This window comes from Typopeltis vanoorti, chromosome 7, assembly GCF_054136105.1.
Source record: "Typopeltis vanoorti isolate ZY-2024b chromosome 7, IOZ_Tvanoo_1.0, whole genome shotgun sequence".
NCBI lineage: Eukaryota > Metazoa > Arthropoda > Arachnida > Uropygi > Thelyphonidae > Typopeltis > Typopeltis vanoorti.
Genome location: NC_143555.1, coordinates 65,735,411 through 65,756,906, shown reverse-complemented (window position 1 = coordinate 65,756,906; position 21,496 = coordinate 65,735,411). Strand labels below are relative to the sequence as shown.

The window sequence follows — 21,496 nt, the reverse complement described above, 5'->3', positions numbered from 1 at the left end:
TGAGAGAAACTAAAATAACCGCTAATTCTTTTGAGCACTTACCATTGGTGCTCAAAGTAAACTGTACATACCTTGAGAGTACAGTTTGGAATTTCATGAGGATTTGAATAGCAATTTCCTTATGGCTAGAGTAGCAAAATTTTTTCACTGCATGAAACAGTATTATCTTTATTTTTTGGTGTATACCACAGGGAGTGTATCGAATAGTCTGATGATCAGTATTTCATGACAACTTACCTATCAGCAGCTTTCTTCCAAACTAGTCTGCTGTTTTAAATATAAATTAATGCCAAGAAATTATATTCCTTGATTAATCCTTTATCCAAGTGTAAGCAAACAAAGTTTGTGCTGAAGTAACTTCATGACTGGGCAACTTGTATATAGAGGCTAATGACTCCACATCACTTGCCTTAGTATTCCATAATGCAAAGCACACATCCTTACGGACATGTATAATGCTATGTATTTTGGGAAGGATCGCTACCCAGACCAGTTTTGACCTTTATTGAGGTGAAAAAAAGTAAAGGGGGGTGCTCATCATAGGCCTAGATTAGTTACTATAGGGGTGCAAGAGAGCCCAATAGTATTGGGAGAAGGAAAAGACAGATAAATAGTAATGAGAGATAGAGGAAAAGACCTCACTTCTTTTATATCATCATATAACCAAAGGCTATCAGTTTTCCTTTTTCACCAATCTCATATAAATGAACAACCAAAAGACCAATTGAAACTGAAGTGCAAAGATGGTTGATACCCAGCTGGTTAGCCTTATCGAAGTTGACTGTTTAAGTTGACCTTCTCTGCCTAAGATTGCTCTCCAGTCATCCCTGCATAAGACCACGTTGAATTAAGAGAATGGAACAATTTAAACACCTCTCATAGCAAAAAATAGACAGAATTTTATCACCCCCTGTTGAATATTGCATAATGTGGGTGGTCTACACCACCCGAAAAAATATCTTAGAATGCTTCTTTCTAAATACAAAAATCGTCTGACTGAACAATACAATTTCCACAATATAATATTATAAAACATTCGGATGTCATATTACTTGTTTTCAAATCCATGTTTCTTTCTTACCTTCCATAAATGGTATTTTAATTCATTAGTTATGAAAATCAAAATTCTCTTCCCATTGCTGACAGGTGGTGGGTACTGCAAACAAATAGCCCGTTCTGTTGTAATGGAATGCCCAACACATTACATAATCTGTTCCAAATACACAGTGCAAGAGGGCAACTGTAGAATGCATGTTCTACTGTTTCCAATCGATAAGAGATGTCACAGATTGGATCTCCGATGTTAAAGTACTTCCGTTTGATGGTATTGACCTGAAGACAACCATATACAGTTCTCCAAGCAAGATCTCGCCTGTTAGGATAACCTTGGAACTTCAGTAAGTTATGAAACAAAGTATTGTGATATTACCTAACTGTGGAAGTCCATGGTGAAAGAGATTAAAGATTTCTTTATATCAAATTTTACTTTTTTTAATGGGAAGAATGTCAATGGCAGAGTGTTGTAGCAGTCTTAGAGTTAAGCACAGAATGTTGTAGTATTCAGGAACAATTTTAGCACTGACCTTTATAATCATTTACTCCAAACAGGGAAGATGAAAACCCCAAGTAGTACAGGAGAAGGTCTGCAATATTTTATGGATTTTGAAGCTGTATTGCTTAAATAGCAGCATTTTAAGACTGGAAGCCCAAATCCTCCATGCTTCTTTGATAGTTGAAGAAATTCCTTTTTAACTTCTTGGTATTGGCTTGACCAAAAAAATTGCAAGAAAAATAGGGCCACTTTCCTTTAGAAGAAAAGGAAAGTGGCCCTATTTTTTCCACTCTACGGTGTTCAGTATATAAGTTCTTGAACTGGTAATGTTAGGTAAGTGGAGAAGGGAATTCAAGTATAATGAAGGGGTCTCTCTCAGCGTTAGTCCAAAAGGAATGCCTCCAAGATCTCCCCCTTTCCAAAAACTTCTAATTTTGTCTTGTCTGCATTAGTAGTTAATTCACTGATCTTGCTGAATTTTTCCAAAATGATTCCATATACAAAAGATGTATATGGAATCATTATCCTTCAAAGTGCCCACTACATCATTGACATATGCTAATACCTTATTTTCCTTCATAGTTGAAGGAATTGTTATTCCTCACACAGCGCATAAAAAAAAAAGCTGCTGTCCATTATCAAAGGAGCCTATGTCAATTTGCTGGAGTATGTGAAACAAAGGGATGCCAGACATTATCAAATGTTTGAGTAAGGATAGCACTGCCATTGACTGCTTTTTTGTATTAACTAAATTGAGTAGATCACGTAACACAGCATTTCTCAACTTTCTAAGCCCAAGGACCAGTAAAATGCCTAAAAAAATACCATATATGTCTCTCACCATGGCAGTTTGTCCCATATATAGTGAGATAATTAGCCTTCTGTCTTTCCAATCTATACCAGTCTTTTCCATTACTTCCACCTTCTTATCCCAATTTAGAAAGTCAAAAGCTTTTTCAAAATCTCTATAACAGATATTAACTTTCTTATTCACTTCCAGACTTCTTTCACTTATTATTCTTAACAGTCCAAACACATATCTTGTTTCCCTATCCTTCCTGAAACCAAACTGATCTTCTCCAATAAATTCTTCCACCTTAGATGCAATTCTTCGTGTTAAGATTCTCATAAGTATTTTTGATGAATGGGAAATGAGGCTTACCGAATACAACCATATCTATGAATTTGGCTTGATAAAAGCATAAACTTCAAGACGCACATCGATATTGGGTCGATTGGTAGAGCCTCTGCTACTAATGGTTCATGAAAAAAGTTAAGCAAGTTTGAGCGCAATTAGTAGTTGGAAGGGAATCAGTCGTTCGATGGCACACTCTCCCTCGATGAGTCTTTGGTCTCCCTGGAGGTGTCACATAATAATAATAAATCTTTTGGTAATTCTTCTTTGTTATAAATTAAAGTTATTATTTTGGTTATTTCTTCAGTTCCTTTCTTCTGAAGTTGTTTCAGGAATTCTGCAGGTATTTCATCTATTCCTTCTGGCTTTCCACATTTTAGTTCTTTAGTGGCCATTTCTACTTCTGTCTTCAAAATCTCTGGGCCTAGTTCATCTTCATTTACCTTCTTTACATCTTCTAATGACAACTCATTTGGTCTATTTTCCTTGTCATATAGATCTTCAATGTATTCCTTCCATCTCATTAGGATTTTATCTTCTTCAGTTATTATTTCTCCATTCTTATTTTCGAATTCCATTTCCCTTGTGATTTGTGCTTCTTGCTTTTTCATACAAAAGATCATACCTTCCCACTCTCTCATAATTTTCCATTTCTTCACATTGTTTTTTAAGCCAATCTTCTCTACTTCTTTCTGCTTATCTTCTCAATTTGTCATTCAGGGTTCTATATTGTATTTTCCCTTCTGGGGCAGTCTTTATTTTTCCATTAGTTGCTGGATATTGATTAATATTGATTACCTTCAGTTGATGATTGGCACACACACACACTAAGATGATTCTTAGTATGTGTGTGGATGGTTACATTTGAATGTATTTGGTGTGCGGAGACTTGAAAAAGTGTTATTGAATGAAGAGGATGTGCAGAATCAGGGGAAACTAAAGTTATTAAGGGGGGTGGGGTAGATATGCAGACTTTAGGGAGGCAGTTGAGTGTATGAATGAGTATAATTTGCCCGAGCAAGTACGAAGGACAACGAATCAGAATGGGATAGTTAGTATAAGGCATCAAAATAAGGGTGGAACTAACGGGCTTCTGCATTTCATGTATACTAATGCCAGAAGTATTAGGAGCAAGAAGGAAGAATTTTTGGCCTTGGTTGGCTCTTCCAGGCCACAGGTTATTGGCATTAGTGAAACATGGTTGACAGAAGACGATATAGCTAGTGCGATAAAATATGAAGGGTACAGTGTGTTCAGGAGAGACAGGGAGAATAAAATGGGGGGAGGAGTGTTATTGATGATAGCTGATGAACTGCAGCCAAGGAGAATAGAAGTTGAACTGCTGGATAGAGAAAAGAGCACATTTGAGGCTATTTGGTGTGAGATTGAGGCTAGCAGAACAAAATATACAATTCGGTGTGCTATAGACCAGGTGATGGAATAGATGGTGGGGATAGTATGCATGAGCAAATAGAAGTAAGGAGGGTAATTATTATGGGGAATTTCAACTATGGTAACGTTGATTGGAAGGAGAAGAGGACACATGGGAGGAGGGAATTGGATTTTATGCAGTTATTCAAGGATAACTATCTGCGACAGCATGTAATGGAAAATACTAGGGGTCAGAGAGTGCTAGACCTAGTAACTGCATCTGAGAATTTGGCTGTAATGAATATGTCTACGTTGCAACCAATTGGTGAGAGTGAGCATAGGGTCTTGACTTAGGAGGTGGCTAAATGTGTTTCAATTAAGACAGGGTACATGTGGAATTACCAGGCTGGTAAGTATGACAAGCTTAGAGGTTTGCTTGGTTTAGTGCCATGGCATGTAAAACTACAAGGGCTGGATGTCGATAGTGCATGGGAGGCGGTTAAGGAGTGTTTGCAGGAGGCAATGGCTGACTGTATACCTAAAGTCCAAATAGTAAATCAAGCAGAGGTTAAATAGATGAATAACACCATTAAGCTTGAGCTGCAAAGGAAGAAACACCTGTGGAGGGAATTTAAGGAGAAAGGTGACCTGCAGGCACATGAACTGTATAAAGCGCAGGCCAGAAGGGTAACGAGTGTGGTAAGAAACGCAAAAGCGGATTATGAAAGAAAATTGGCCATGCTGGCTAAAGAGAATCCCAAACAGTTTTTTCGATATGTTGCAAGTAAAGAAAAAATGTATACATGGCAAAATGATTTTAAAGAATGCTGATGGTAGGGAGGTAACCGAATCAGTTGATGTAGTGGAATTACTGAGTGAGCACTTTGCAAGAGTATATCATCCAGGTGGTGACATTGCAGGAATGAAAGAACCAACAGCTTATACTGGAATTGTGGTGAATGTAGTGGAGGCGAATAGTATATTACAAAACCTCCATGTCAATAGATCTGTGGGAATGGATGGTATACCAGCTCGTCTCGTACGTGAAGCAGCTAAAGAATTGTCAGTGCCCTTGACCATTTTGTTTAATTGGAGTCTCGGGTCTGGGTTAGTCCCGAGGGGGTGGAAGGAGGGGAAAATAGTTCCACTGCATAACGGAGGTTCCAAGACTGATGTTGTAAATTACCGACTGATTACCATATCAGGAATCGTTGTCAAGGTCTTGGAGAAAATAGTCAAGAAGAGAATACAGGAATTGATAGATGAAAATGGGATATTGTATGGGGGACAGCATGGTTTTGTGAAGGAGTAGATCGTGCCTCAGTTACTTGCTCACGTTTTATAACACAGTGACGGCTGAACTGGATAAGGGTAATGGGTTTACAGTGATCCTACTGGACCTTGATAAGGCCTTTGACAGGATACTTCATGGAATTCTAATTAGTCAACTGCAGAATATGGGTATGGATATAGGGTTGGTGAGATGGATAGGAGGGTGGTTGATGGAGAGATATCAGAGAGTGGTTTATTCAGGAGTATAGTCCAAAAGACAGCCTGTGACTAGTGGTGTGCCATAGGGTTCTGTTCTTGAACCACTACTGTTTAATTTGTTCATTAACGATATAGGAAAGGATCTGAGAGGAACTGTTCATTTGTTTGATGATGATGCAAAGTTGGGTAGAGCAATTGCGAATGCACAAGATGTCAAAATTTTGCAGGATGATTTGGATAGTTTGGAGCGCTGGGCTAAGGAGAATGGATGTCAATTTAATGTGGCAAAATAATAAGGTTATGCAATTTGGTGTGAAAAGATTAGCAGCAGTATACCACGTTGGTGGAACTGTACTCCAGGAGATTGACGAGGCCAGGGATTTGGGAGCATTGGTGGATAGGGAGTTGATGTTTAGGGAGCACATCCCACAAGTGGCTAAATCAGCTTATCAAATCACTTGGTTGCTGAAAAATACTTTGATGAGAAGCAAACGGGTTATTGTTCCTCTGTATCGAACCTTGATAAGACCCAATCTAGACTACTGTGCCCAGATTTTGGTACCATGGTTTCTTCTTGATGGGGAAGGAGGTGGAGAGGATCCAGAGGTGAGTGACCAAGATGATAGCGGGTCTATGGAATGAACCTTATGAGATCAGGTTGAAGATTTGTGGGTTGCAGAAATTGGTTGATAAGCAGAAAAGGGTAGATATGATTGAGACATTCAAATTACTGAATGGTTTCTATAAGATTAATTCAGAAGATATTTTTGAGAATAGGACTGGGGGTGGGAGAACTAGGGACCATCCATGGAAGCTGGGCAAGAGTGTGGTTAGCAAGGGTGTTAGAGCTAGGTTTTTTTTTACTAGGAGAGTGGTGAATGAGTGGAATAATCTGCCAGAGTCTGTTGTGGGTGCCATGACTGTAAATGAGTTCAAGGCAAAGTATGATAGATGCTGTGTAAATGTTGAATAGTTTTTCTTGATATGTTAGGGCCTCCCTTGATGAGTCTAAGGACTCCTTGAAGTTGCCCATTCTAATAATAATAATAATAATTACTGAAAATAATCTGTTATTTAAAGATCGAGCCTTAATAAAATTAACTAGTTTTACAGCGTTGTATAGTACTGTTTTAAATTCTGGTAGCATTCCTTTGGAGACTAACGCTTCCATGTGTATGAAACAATGTACTCAATTCATATCTGGAGCTACTTCCTTTACTTTAGAAACAACCCCCACTATGTCTGCCTATAAGGGCACAAGTTCCTTCCGAACAGAAGCCAATACATTTTTCTCACTGGATCCCTTTGTGTATTATGTAATTATTGGGAGTGTGAAATATTTCTTCTACAGTTGTTCGTGATAGCAAAGTTCTAAAAAACAGAATAGTCTTGAATATTGTTATTATGTGCATATCTTACATAGCATATTAACTGCGCATCATTTGTAACATCGGTAGTCTTGTTTATTTTTTAACACATAATAAGGGCTCTTCTTAACTCTTTTGATTAACTGAGATCCTACTTCACCTGCAATATCATTAATTCTGCGACCGACAGTGTTAATTGAAAGAGAAATCAAAACAACATCTTTTAGTAACTTGTTGCCAAACATAGTTCTTACCACATCTTTTATAGCTGGAAGTAGTAAATTTTCCCAGATAGAATGAGGTTTCCCTGTTTTCGCTATATGCAAACTTAAGAGATAGGATGCTTCCAGTGCCTTGCTATTAATCGAACCCATGGCCGAAACTATATCTTTCCCATGATTTAATGTCCCTAAGTATCTCTTAAAAAATTCAGTTGGCTTATTTTTCTGTTTAGTTTCTAAATGTTTTTGGAGTTTTGCAGGTTTCATGCACTTGCTCGACAACACTTCGTAACACAAAACACATTGAGGTTTCTGTTCACTTTCATCTCCATGCCAAGTAAACCCAAATTCCAAATATGAACTGTTATTTCCTACTGTATTTTTTCTTTGAATTGCTTGTTTCTTCTACTTTAATAGTATCAGATCTACTCACCGTTACAACACGTGTATCACAATTAGGGTTAGCATCACCTGTTTCATTTACTTTTCTTTTCAAAGTCCTAGTTCTAAGCCACTTTTCCATTATTAAAAAATGTTTCCAAAAAATATATAAATATTGGGGTTAACTCACGACACACTTTATCTAAGTATCACTTAGCACTTCTGAAGATATACTGAGCCGTGATTGAAGGAGGAAAACCTTAAATAATGAAAATCAATAAACAACAAGCATTTGGTCGAAATGTGGATAACACATGTTTACTTTAAATCTGACAAAAGAACAAGTGAAAGCGGAAGCAATAAAACTATATTGTTGTAACTTCACCCCTCTTTTATTACTCGTCATTCTTTAATTACAAATTATTGTAGTGGCAGAATGCTCATGGAATGACATTTTGCTGCTATTTGTTGGTTTTTTTTAAGTTTCCATTTTATTTCAATTATTTTAACTTATTCAATTTTAATTTCTTTTGTTTGATAATTAAAATACATATTTAAGTCTGCTGCAGACCACCTGTTCCATTGTCGCAGACCACCTGTGGTCTGCAGACTACAGGTTGAGAAACACTGACTTAACAGAAAACAGTAAATTCTACTGCTTGGCCTGGAACTTCATACACCTGTATGCTTTTAATTATGTCTCATTCCCACTTTAAGCATGTTACTGAAAATGTAGGAAAATATCTTGTCAATATTAGAGAGAGAAATAGATCTCTAACTGTTGATTAAGGTGTGATCTCTATTAGGTTTTGGAATGAAGATGGTATGGCTTGCTACAAATTCACTTGGTATATGTCCTGATGAAAGAAAACAATTAAACAGTTTAACTAAAATGGGAAGAATAAAATTCCATGTGTAACAGTAAAGTTTTATCCCTGGATGATCAGTTCCTTTGAAAATTTTCTTGTCTCGCATTCTTTATAGGTTGTGGTAACTTCAGGTGGTGTAATGGGTCTGTCAAGCCCATCTTGGATATGAACAGAAAAGCCATTAATATTCCAAGAGTTATAATTTCCCAGTTCTATTGTCTTCAAACAGATTTTTGTAGTATTTTTGAAAGGAGTGAAGGATGTCTTGAGTGGTGGAGATCTTCACCATCAATGTATATTTGAGTGATAGTCCTTTCTTTGTGGAAATAAGTGAATTGTCTATTGAAGAATGCAGCTGAAGGGCTATCTGCTAAGAGTTGCTTTATTCTTATTTTCAAATTTTCTTTCTTCTACTTGTTTCTGCCTTTCCACTATTATCTCTGTGTTAATGTTTCTAATGATGTTGCTACATTCTATATCATTATGTTGATTTGCTATGAACCAGCTTCTCTCAACATTAAACTGACATCCATCCTCTTTAGCCCAGTCTGCCAATCTATCCAAATCATCCTGCAAAATTTTGACATCATACGTATTCATTATTGCTCTACCCAACTTGGCATCATCATCAGCAAATAACTGAACAGTTCCTCTCAGATCTTTCTTATATCATTAATGAACAAATTAAATAGCAGTGGTCCAAGAACAGAATCCTGTAGAACACAATTAGTCACAGGCCTTCTTTTGGACTCTACTCCTGAATAAACTACTCTCTGATATATCTCCATCAACCACCCTCCTATCCATCTCACCAACCCTGTTCCCATGTGCTGCAGTTTACTGATTAGAATTCCATGTGGTATCCTGTCAGAGGCCCTTGCCAAGTCCAGCAGTATCACTGTAAACCCATTACCCTTATCCAATTCAGCCGTCAGTGTATTATAAAACATGAGCAAGTTACTGAATCATGATCTACCCTTCACAAAACCATGCCGTCCCCCCCCCATACAGTATCCCATTTCCATCTATCCATTCCTGTATTTTGATCAACTTCTCCACCTTGACAACGACTCCTGACATGCTGATTGGTTAGTAATTTTCAACAGCAGTCTTGGCGCCTCCTTTATGCAGTGGAACTATTTTCACCTCTTTCCACCTCTTTGGGACTAACACAGAGCTGAGACTTAAATTAAACAATATAGTCAAGGGCACTGACAATTCACATAGCCGCTTCACATAAGACTCTAGCTGGTATACCATCCAATCCCACAGATGTGTTCACATTGAGTTTCTGTAATATGCTATTCACCTTTATTTCATTCACCTCAGTTCCCATATAAGCCATCGGTTCCCTCATTCCTGCAATATCACTGCCTGGAATACCCTGCCATCACCATTCCTTAAAATCATTCTGCCATATACATTTTTTTTTTTTTTTACTTGCAGCATGTCGAAAGAACTGTTTGGGATTGTTATTATGACCTTTGTCTTGACTACTAGTATTATTAAATTAAAGACTTAATTTTGTATGTTAGTCAAGTAAATATTAGTTTAATATCCAATGTTTCACTGTCTGATCTGTCAGCATTTTCAAAGGAATACACTGATAAGCAATAGAAAGTAACAAAAACTAGGAAACTAACTGCCAATTCTAAAAATTATATAAAGTTATCACTGTGTGTGATACAATGATATTATAATATGCGTCTCACAAGTGCAACGTTTTATTTGTTGAGATATTTAATGTAATTTTCATGAAAGTTCATTTCTTTTTGGTTAAATGATCTGATTAGAGTATTCCATATAACTGGTAAGATAGGCCTTGATTCTTATTTAAGTTACCTGTTGAACGGGTGACTGTAGCAGTTTCTTTAAATGTTCTGGAATGGTAGTTGTCTTCTATGTAGGGCATATGACTCATATCCCATTCAATATTATGGTTGGTAGAGGCAAAGTGTGAAGAATATATCCTGTCTGTTATTCCTTGCATAGCCCATGTGTTCTTTCTTTCTTGTATCAAAACTTCTAGATGTCTGTCCGATGTAAATAATACCGCAAGAACAAGGTATGCTATAAACTCCAGAGTATTTGTAGAAAGGATGGCTATCTTTCGGTGATCTTATAAACTTTTGAATGGTCTCAATAGGTTTGAAGGTTACTCTGATATTATATGGTTTTAGAAGAAGACCTTATTTTCTGGATATGGCACTAACAAATGGAATTGTTATAGTGCTGATGTATTGGGTTATATCTCATTGTCTTTGTGGTATGTCACTAAAGAGAATCTTGTTGATGATTCTTCTAGGGTAGCCATTTAGGGATAGATCTTTGGATATTTTCATTAATTCTTCTTGTAGGTCGCCAGGGTCTGTGGTACACTGTATAGCTCTTTTTTTGAGCATATGGATAATGCTGAGTTTCTGGGGTGTGTGGTGAGACTAGTCGAAATGGAGGTAGCATCCAGTGTTAGTAGGTTTTCTATATACTGACAGGTTGATACTATTGTCAGTTTGTTTCTTAATAAGGACGTCTAGGAATGGAAGTTAATTATCTTTTTCTAGTTCCAATAGGAACTTGGTGTTTTGGAAGCAATTAATTTTGTTTAGATAATCTATTAACTCTTCTTTTTTGTGATTCCAAATGATGAAGATGTCGTCAACATACCTAAACCATGTGGTTGGTTTTGGGGTAATTTGGAATAAAATTTGAGTTTCTAGATTTTCTAAGAATAGGTCGGCACAAGAAGGAGAGAGAGAGAGAGAGAGAGAGAGAGATGGCTACCTATGGCTAATCCAGTGAGTTGTTTGTAGTAGGTTTTTTGCCATGTAAAATAATTTGAAGTTAAGCAATGCTTGAACAACTTGGAGATGTTTGGTGGAAACAAGTTTTCTAAGATGTCGATGACTTCTGAAAAAAGTTATAAAAAAAAAGTTATACAAAAACTTTCAGTCAAAGTAAAAAGACGCAAATTAAAAAATTTAACGCACTATATGATAATCACATAAACTCCGAACCTTCCCTACCAGACAACCAAGTCATTGTGAACCAATCTAATCACATCTTAATAAAACCAGAGATTTCTATTCTCAACAAAGGATTCAATTTTGCCTTGAAACCAACTACTATTCCAAAAATGGACTTTTTCTGCAACTTAGAGAAAGCCTTCTCATTATTTCCACACACAAAGGTCAATGACTTACAATTAAAAAGCAGTGTAATCCTCTCTGCTCCCTCAAGATATTCTCACACCAAATCTAGCATTATGGAAAGAAAAGTACTAGTGAAATTAAGGAACAACAAAGAAATCATTATACTGAGAGCAGACAAAGGCAACAACACTGTCATCTTAAATACTATGCAATATGAAGAAAAGATCAATAATCTATTATCAGACACTTCTGTCTATATTATTCTTAACACAGATCCTACTCACAAAAACTATCTTGATACCAATGAACTATTACGTGATATGACCAACTGGCCTGTGGACTTAATCAAAAAACTAAAATCTATGCATCCGTTAACTCCAAGACTATATGGTGTTCCAAAAATCCATAAAGAAGGCACACCATTACGTCCAATAGTAGATGGTATCCATTCCCCTACTTACAAACTATCAAAATATCTAGCCAAAATGTTACAAGAACGCATTCACAACACGGATTCTTATATCAAGAACGCCCAACATTTCTTGGAGCAATTAAAAAATATCAGTTTCTCTGAAGATAATATTATGACTAGCCTGGATGTCACATCTCTGTTCACAAATATCTTAGTTCCAAAAGTCATCGACATCTTAGAAAAACTTGTTCCGACCAAACATCTCCAAGTTATTCAAGCATTGGTTAACTTCAAATTATTTTACATGGCAAAAAACCTACTACAAACAACTCACTGGATTAGCCATAGGTAGCCCTCTCTCTCTCTCCTTCTTGTGCCGACCTATTCTTAGAAAATCTAGAAACTCAAATTTTATTCCAAATTACCCCCAAACCAACCACATGGTTTAGGTATGTTGACGACATCTTCATCATTTGGAATCACAAAAAAGAAGAATTAATAGATTATCTAAACAAAATTAATTGCTTCCAAAACACCAAGTTCCTATTGGAACTAGAAAAAGATAATTAACTTCCATTCCTAGACGTCCTTATTAAGAAACAAACTGACAATAGCATCAACCTGTCAGTATATAGAAAACCTACTTACACTGGACGCTACCTCCATTTCGACTAGTCTCGCCACACATCCCAGAAACTCAGCATTATCCATATGCTCAAAAAAAGAGCTATACAGTGTACCACAGACCCTGGCGACCTACAAGAAGAATTAATGAAAATATCCAAAGATCTATCCCTAAATGGCTACCCTAGAAGAATCATCAACAAGATTCTCTTTAGTGACATACCGCAAAGACAATGAGATGTAACCCAATACATTAGCACTATAACAATTCCATTTGTTAGTGCCATATCCAGAAAATTAGCTCGTCTTCTAAAACCATATAATATCAGAGTAACCTTCAAACCTATTGAGACCATTCAAAAGTTTATAAGATCACCGAAAGATAGCCATCCTTTCTACAAATACTCTGGAGTTTATAGCATACCTTGTTCTTGCGGTATTAATTACATCGGACAGACATCTAGAAGTTTTGATACAAGAAAGAAAGAACACATAGGCTATTTAAGGAATAACAGATAGGATATATTCTTCACACTTTGCCTCTACCAACCATAATATTGAATGGGATATGAGTCCTATGCCCTACATAGGAGACAACTACCATTCCAGAACATTTAAAGAAGCTGCTACAGTCACCCATTCAACAGGTAACTTAAATAAGAATCAAGGCCTAATCTTACCAGATATATGGAAAGCTCTAATCAGATCATTTAACCAAAAAGAAATGAACTTTCATGAAAATTACATTAAATATATCAACAAATAAAACGTTGCACTTGCAGCATGTGTATTATTATATCATTGTATCACACACAGTGATAACTTTATATAATTTTTAGAATTGGTGGTTAGTTTCCTAGTTTTTTGTTACTTTCTATTGCTTACCAGTGTATTCCTTTGAAAATGCTGACCGATATCAGTCAGTGAAACATTGGATATTAAACTAATATTTACTTGACTAACATGCAAAATTAAGTCTTTAATTTATTGTTTTGGGATTGTCTTTAGCCTGCTTTGCTAACTTCCTTCCATAATCTGCTTTTGCTTTTTTACCACACTAGGTACCCTGCTGGTCTGTGCCTTGTACTGCTCATGTGCCTGCAGGTCACCTTTCTCCTTAAATTCCCTCCACAATTGTTTATTTTTTTTCAGCTCATGCTTAATGGTGTTATTCATCTATTTAACTCCCACTTGATTTACTCTCCTGACTCTAGGTATGCAGTCAGCCATTACCTCTCTCAAATACTCCTTTACCACTTCCCATGCACTATTAACATTTAGCCTTTGCAGTTTTACATGCCACGGCACTGACCCAAGCAATCTCCTAAATGTATCATAGTTACCAACCCGGTAATTCCACATATACCCTGTCTTAACTGAAAATACCACGCATTTAGCCACCTCCCAGGTCAAGACCATATGATCACTCTCTCTCACCAGTTGGTTGCAACGTGGTAATATTCATTATAGTCAAATTCTCAGATGCAATTACTAGATCGAACATTCCCGAAGTCCTAGTATATTGAAATCCCCCATAATAATTACCTGTCCTCCACTCATTGAGTATTTGCCGATGCATACTATCGCCAGCATCTATTCCATCCCTTGTCTATAGCAGCATTTAACTGTATATTTTGTTCTGATGGCCTCAATCTCATATCAGATAGCTTCGAATGTGCTATTTTCACTATCCTGCAGTCAAACTTCTATTCTCTTTGGGTGTAGTTCACCTGCTATCATCAATAACACACTTCCCTCCTCATTCTTTTCTCTCTCTCTTTCCTGAACACATTATACCCTCACATTCTATCCCACTAACTATATCATCTTCTATTAGCAATGTCTCACTAATACCAATAACCTTTGGCTGGGATGAGCCAATCAAGGCCAAAAATTCCTGATTGTTCCTAATACTCCTGGCATTAGTGTACATAAAGTGCAAAAGCCCCCTGTCCCACCCCTATCTTGACACCTTATACTAATTATTCCATTCTGGTTTTGTTACCCTTGGTACTAACTCAGGCATATTATACGCATTCTTATACTCAACTGCCTCATTGATGTCTGCATATCCACTCAACAGTTCCCATCCTCAAAAAGCTCTAGTTTCCCTGATTCTGCACATCCACTTTCACTTCATTCAGCAACAATTTTTCCAATCTCAAAGCACCAAATTCATTCAAATGCAAACTATCCTTCTTGTATAAGTCCTTTCGCCTATCAAACTCACTCCACACATCCACTCACTCCACGCCACTATTCCTGCATAACCTATGCATAGTCATTTGCCTTAGACTCACTATCTTAATTTTCTCATTCTTTTCTTTTGCTACTTCTAGTAATTCTTTCAAGTCCTCTCTCTCTCTCATACAATACTTTTCTTCTTTTAAATCATTCGTTGCAGCCACTATAATTATTTCTTTCACCGTATGCTTCTGTGCTCTAATAGCCTCACATCACATCATTAATTTTCTCACTAGGAAAGCACAGTTTTGTCAAACTCTCATCGATCTGTATAGCTGTATTGACCGAATTGCTGTATAGCACTCGCTCCTTAATTTTTCTTTCGCTCCCGATTATGCCCTCATTTTTCTTATTTCACACTTGCTTCTTTTTGTTAGCTGATCCACTCAGTAGACATTTCTGCAATCGCTCCAGCTGCTTTCCCTATCTATCACTCCATGCAACCAAGCTATCTCCCTCATTGCAGCTAACTGTTCAATTTTTATATCAATCGAGCCATTCTCTCGTTCTGTACTTTTACTCTCGCTTTCAACCGTGTCACATTTCATCTCACTCCCCAATGCTATCTGGCATTACATCACAATTTTCAATTGCATTTTGACTCTTATCCACTATGTCAATCTCCCAACCTGAGACACACTTTTGATCCATACTTTCATGACACTTTCGGCACAATTTTCCACAACTATCGCTCTCGAACTAAACTCCAGCCGCTCTCAACAAAGTATACATTCTGCAGACTGTACACTGGATGAACTCCCTTTGATTAAATTCTTGAAACAATGAATTATTGGATACTAAAGCAAGTGATGTGGAGTCAGTCATTAGCCTCTATATACGAATTGTCCAGTCATGAAGTTACTTCACGTTTAAACTTTGTTTGCTTACACTTGGATAAAGGATTAAACCAAGAATATAATTTCTTGGCATCTTTAATTTATAGTATAACCAAGTGGAAAAACTTTCAACATCTAGTCTGCTGTTTATCAAGTCTGTAATCATTCTTTACTGAAATTTCAGTCTTTCAGAGCACTTTAACAAATGTTCCCTCTAAGCTTTGCACATGCACACTGGTCAAAAAGAGTGTACATGCCTAGTAACTGTGCACACAAAATTTTTTGCCTTCAGAGTTTCTGATTTACAATCTATTTTTGAATGTACTATAAAAACAAATATTATAAATTATATTTCTCACTTATTTTATTTAGTAATTCCTTCAGTATCGCCACTCCAATATTACTCTAACCCATATACTCTAATATGTTACTTTTAGCCTGCATAATGTAGGTGAAGTAATGATGGTGTCAGCAAGTTGCAGTATGTGGAAGATTAAATGCAACTTGGTTTCAAACTCACTTGATGTGACATTAGCATGTGAGAATGAACATCTTCGAGGGGATAGTGGAGGAACTCTGTTAGTGTCAATCTCGGAATGTAAGCAAGGTTATGGTTTAATAAATGCACTGAAAACCAAACTCATGAATCGCTTGGAAACTAAACATTTGGACATGTTAATGTGCATCAAGTGCTGGCAGCTTGACAGTGGTCATCAATTTGGACAGTGTACACAGCATGGGTATGTGGCAAAGAGCACAGGGAGAAACTTTAGCTTGTAGCCTCTAGGTATATTGCTCCTGTTCTTTATAGTACAAACTACTTTGTAGTTTTCTAGAGTTTGAACAATGTTAGTAGTAATAAAAAGGTATGCCTATTTTAGAACTTGATATGATCTGTTTCGGAACTGCATGTACATGCAGTATTTAAGTAGTTGAAGGCATAAGCATTTAGGTTGTTCTTATAGAAATGTTTAAAATGCATCTTACAAGATCTTTTAATGCAGGTTTTTGTCAACAATTTTAGGCCTGTCAAATTAAGAGTTTGTTGCTTGTGACAAATTCTTATGCACAAGTTTTTTCATGTGCATATGGGCCAGCAAAATTTAGAGCATTGCTCTAACTTACGTATATATTGTAGTCTTTCTCAGCCAATTTATTCCAGTCATTTTCTTCAAATGCTTTGGAGTAGCTGTGCTTACTCATTCTTGAATAGTAGCAAAGTTGAGTTCTTTGCTGATATATTGATTTTTGATATGCTGCTGCAAGTGAGGCAATCTCTTCACTCCTCTAACTTTCATATCTATGATCTTCTATCTTTGTTCAGTAGTATTCTTTGTAGCCAGTTCTGAAATCCATAATTTAAAAGTAGTATGAATGCTGCCTTTATATGTTTTGTTTTGGCTGATTTCTCTCATGTTACATATTCCATTATTTCCATATTTAATTTTTTCTATTGTTTCCATCTTCACTAAAAACTTGTACCTAAATAACCAAAATGTGTAACCTTCTAGAGTTTTTTCAGCAAAAAATGCAATTAATGTTTCCAATGCCTATTTCTGTTATTTCTTTTTTATTTCTGATTTTCATGTCTTTTATATACTATATAAATAAATTGAAGTAATTTATAACTTTGCCTTTACATTTGATTTAAAATCAAATTTTACTTTTCCTGTACATCCTTTAATTCTAACTAAAGGATGCAATAAAGTGTACATGCTATATATGTGTTCAGTATAAAGTTCCATTTACACCATACAGACTTAATAGGTTTTTTTTTTTATGATTGGCAAAACAAATTTTAACGATGATACTATACGTCTATATTCTTTCAGAAATTGTCCTGTGACTTTTGGTTATCTACTTTAATGCAAAAGTGAGCAGTCCTACATTTTTTTTCTGTTGCTGAAGTGCACTTCCTAGCCAGGAATGGCCTGCTTCTTTAATTTTCAATCCAGCTTACAGTTTTCATTTTTCTCTCCTAACTACATGCTTTCCTTGTTGACTCACTCAGTTTTTTCTGCAGTGTTTGCTTCCCAAAGATAGCAAGAATCAAGCAAAGCTTGATTCATAGCTCCAGAGTACAGTTTTTCCACTGGTTAATTGTCCAATTCACGTGCTCTTTGCACCAGGTCAGATGAGCTGCCTTGTTTGTTGTTTGGCATGTGTGTATCACTGCTCTTCTGTGGAAACCCAGAAGACATGCAACCAATGTAGGTCTGTAACACAGATCTGTTCCCTAAAAACTCCATAGCATAGGCAGCACCTGATTATCCAGAATTTGAGGTACTGAGTTACCTTTGTGGAACCATAGACAACAACCAATGGTCCCACTCCATACCAGCTGAATGCACCCCACACCATTACTTCTTCGCCACCAAACTTTACTGTGGGTGCAATATACTGTAGTAGTAACAAGCATTCACCATGCTTCCTCCACACCCTGTCATCAGACTGGGAACAGGTGAACCTTGATTCATAGCTCCAGAGTACTGTTTTCCACTTGTCAAGTGTCCAGTTCACATGCTTTTTGCACCAGGCCAGATGAGCTGCCTTGTTCATTGTCATGTTTGGCATGTATGTCACTGCTCTTCTGTGGAAACCCCAATGAGCAGCATACAGTATTAGTGCTCACCATGGTGTTACTGATGCTCTGGAACTCATCACAGATGGTCTGTACTGATTGTAGCCGGTTTTTGAATGCCACCCGTTTTAACATCCTCCTGTCCCTGTCAGGACAGGAAGTGTTAAAATGGTGGCTGCCCTGAATGTTTTCCTGCACAACAAATGGAGATGTTTTGATGCCAAAACATCTCCATTTGTTGATCACATTGTCAACTCCATTTTAGCAGCGTTGGCACATATGGGCATGCAACCAATGTGACAGCCCACGATGATACCTCTCTTGAAGTCACTGAGTTCATGTTGTGTTGCTATACCACCTGTATTCACCTGCCACGATGAAAGACTGCTTCCTACTATCTGTATGCTAGTTTTTAGGTTATTAACAAACCTGGGAATGTTCCATAACTTGAAATAATAGGGGTGTCCATGGGGATTTAGTGCTACAAAAAGTTGACACCATTTTTTGAGTGGAAAAGAAATCTATGCACCAAATGTCAGAGGATTCCACACACTGACATATGTTCTAAATATCATTATTTATAATTTCTTGTATACATTGAGCCTATTTTTAAAAGCCCACCATGAAAGAAGTAATCCTCTGTGTTGGAGCTTTTCAGAACTTTCATTGGTGATGCCATACTTTAATTTTATTTGTGCAGACTCATGTTAGTGCCATCATTCTTAAACATTCTTAAAGGTGTTTAAAATAGTTAAGTGATATTTAAAATAAAAATGTTAGATTGTTATTTAGGATATTATTCAGAACACTTAGTCAGACTCATTTAATGTAATAACAAAAGTCATAAAACTTAAATAACTGCAAAAATTTTCTGAAACATCTGTGATAGGAAAAGAGAATTAGCATTGTATCATCAGCTCTTTTTCATTTAAAATTCTTGATATACTTTTATATGAAGAACTTATGTCATTAAAATAACAAGTTATGCATACCAGTTGATAATTAGTAATAGATATGATGCAGTATTATCTGATAAAATGTTAATATATTGCATTACTTGTAAACAGTTATACTGTAAATTATAGTATAATTTACAGTATAACTGTAAATTATATATCAAATACAATAATTCAGTGTTTTTAGCATGGCAATTTTTTTCATAGAAATCATGTTATATTATTTTGGTATTAAAAGCATATTTGAAAGACTTAGTATTAACAGCATATATGTATATTGCTAAGACAGATTTTAAAGTGTTACCCTTAAAATTGTTTACACAACATACATATATTGTGTATGTTGTGTAAACCTACAGAGTTAGAAGAACTTAAATAGGGATGTTTTTAGCTTTCAGTTATGTTTAGCCTGACAACTATAAATAACTACATCAAATTGTGAGGGGGGGAGATGTAAATTAGAGTCAATAGCAAATAAAACTGAGTAAAAGATCAGTGTAGCTAGACCCATCACCTGCTTATTTCATGTGCTTCTTGTTCTACTTCCTACATCAACTGTTTTATCTGTTTACAGGCAAACTACTTTTAGCTCTGAATGTGACCTTTCACATGGGAGATACCAGGTAGTGGAAGAGGCAGGAAAAAATGCACTTATATATTTAGTTCATTGTGGATAATATTTTAAAAATTGTTCATTTGCAGTTATATGATTGAATCTAAATTAAATTCTTATATATATGTAATATAAGACTATATATATATATTAAATATTTTCAGGTGTGTGTGTGATGTTTTTAAGAACTATAATGTTCTCTTTATTGTAGTTTTGTGTTTTAATATATCACAAGGTGTTTAATTTCCTATTGTTTATAAAATGCTATTATTTAACAAAACAAAAAGTGAGTAAATTAAACAACACAACAGGATTCTTTATTTATATAATTGTGCAATACCTGTTGAAATGATTTTCATATAAAGCAAATATGAATGTTTTACTTTCCACTGTTTCTTATTTTTTGTTTGAACTAAATCACATCAAGGCTAAAAAGAAGAAAAATAATGTTTCATTCTTTTCATGTAAAATATTAAGTTTTCAACTGAGAAAAATTTAAAACTGTGATTAATCATCATAAAATAAGTTTAAGAAAAATTGAGCATTATATATTACAGAATCAATTGTTATATATGTATGTCAAATGCAGATTATTTATACTAGTTGCATTTATAGTACTAGGCGATCTCCAAGAACAAATGATCTCTCTGATCAGACATTTTCCAGCAAGAAATGCATGATTCTATTTCATGAATATGCAAGTAAGTAGTTGTAGATTATTTTTAATTATTTCATTAGAAAATTGTCTATTCATGATAATAGTAAATTGTTGTAATAACAGTAATGTTAACCTAAAGCATATGTAGAAAATATACTGCAACAAACAATAAATATCTATTGATATGGGAGACTAAAGATTTTTTTTCTATTTTTATTTTTTACTTAGTCTGGCATCTCTGCTCTAAAAATCAAGTGTGGAATTTTTTCAAGCCTTTGGGCATCCATAAGTGATGGTTGTCCCACACTAGGCAGTGAAATTCGTCTCCTACCTAAGTGAAATTTTTTTTTTTACTTTATTATTATTATTATTGCACCCTCCATGGATTCAGCAGACTCATTGTGGGAGGTTCATATGCTGCAATATGTACTTCATATAACTTACGAACCTTACTTATACTTTATACATATATTTTATATTTCACTATTATTCCTCCAGAATCATTAAAACAAGGGCTACTGCTAACCAACTCCCTTTTACAGTCCATCTTAAAACTCACCAAACCAACTTCACTGCCCCTCTTTTATTACATTTACTTCTGTCCTTTGGAACAGTCTCCCTCCCTCTGCCTTCCCCATAGATTACAATCCTCAACTGTTCAAGCAAAATGTGAAGAGACTCCTCCTTTCTTCTATTCTTCTTGCCCACACATGGCACTAATGTGCTATAGGTTTTTGTGGCCTTTTGTGTGTGGACCAGATATAAAAATATATATATATATATAGTGAGAGAGAGAGAGCGCTTCCTTTTTTTGGATTATGTTAAATAATAACATAATTATTTATTATAATTATGTAATTATAATTTAATATAATAATAATAATAATAAAAACTTAGACCACCACTAGTATTCATGTACTATATGTTCACAACTTTCTATGAGTGAGTGAGTAAACAAAAAAACCTTTATCAGTCATCAAATAATTTATTGTATCATTAAATATCTCATGTGGAATTTGCTGTTCTGAGCTATATT

The 21,496-nt window shown here is 35.7% G+C and overlaps 1 protein-coding gene across 8 annotated transcripts in view; it reads left to right on the top strand.

The window, feature by feature from the left end:
- Positions 1 to 21,496, top strand: part of SCCRO4 (DCN1-like protein SCCRO4) — a 264,907-nt gene that overhangs the window by 148,893 nt on the left and 94,518 nt on the right. For 5 of the 8 annotated variants that reach the window (XM_090395325.1, XM_090395322.1, XM_090395323.1 and 2 more), the window contains one exon: positions 20,418 to 20,503. In XM_090395325.1, coding sequence (XP_090251451.1) covers positions 20,418 to 20,503 — 86 coding nt within the window. Of the gene's footprint in view, positions 1 to 19,674; positions 19,813 to 19,832; positions 19,967 to 20,417; positions 20,504 to 21,496 lie in introns of those variants that run through there. The other 3 variants (XM_090395320.1, XM_090395321.1, XM_090395328.1) reach the window with 3 other exon arrangements.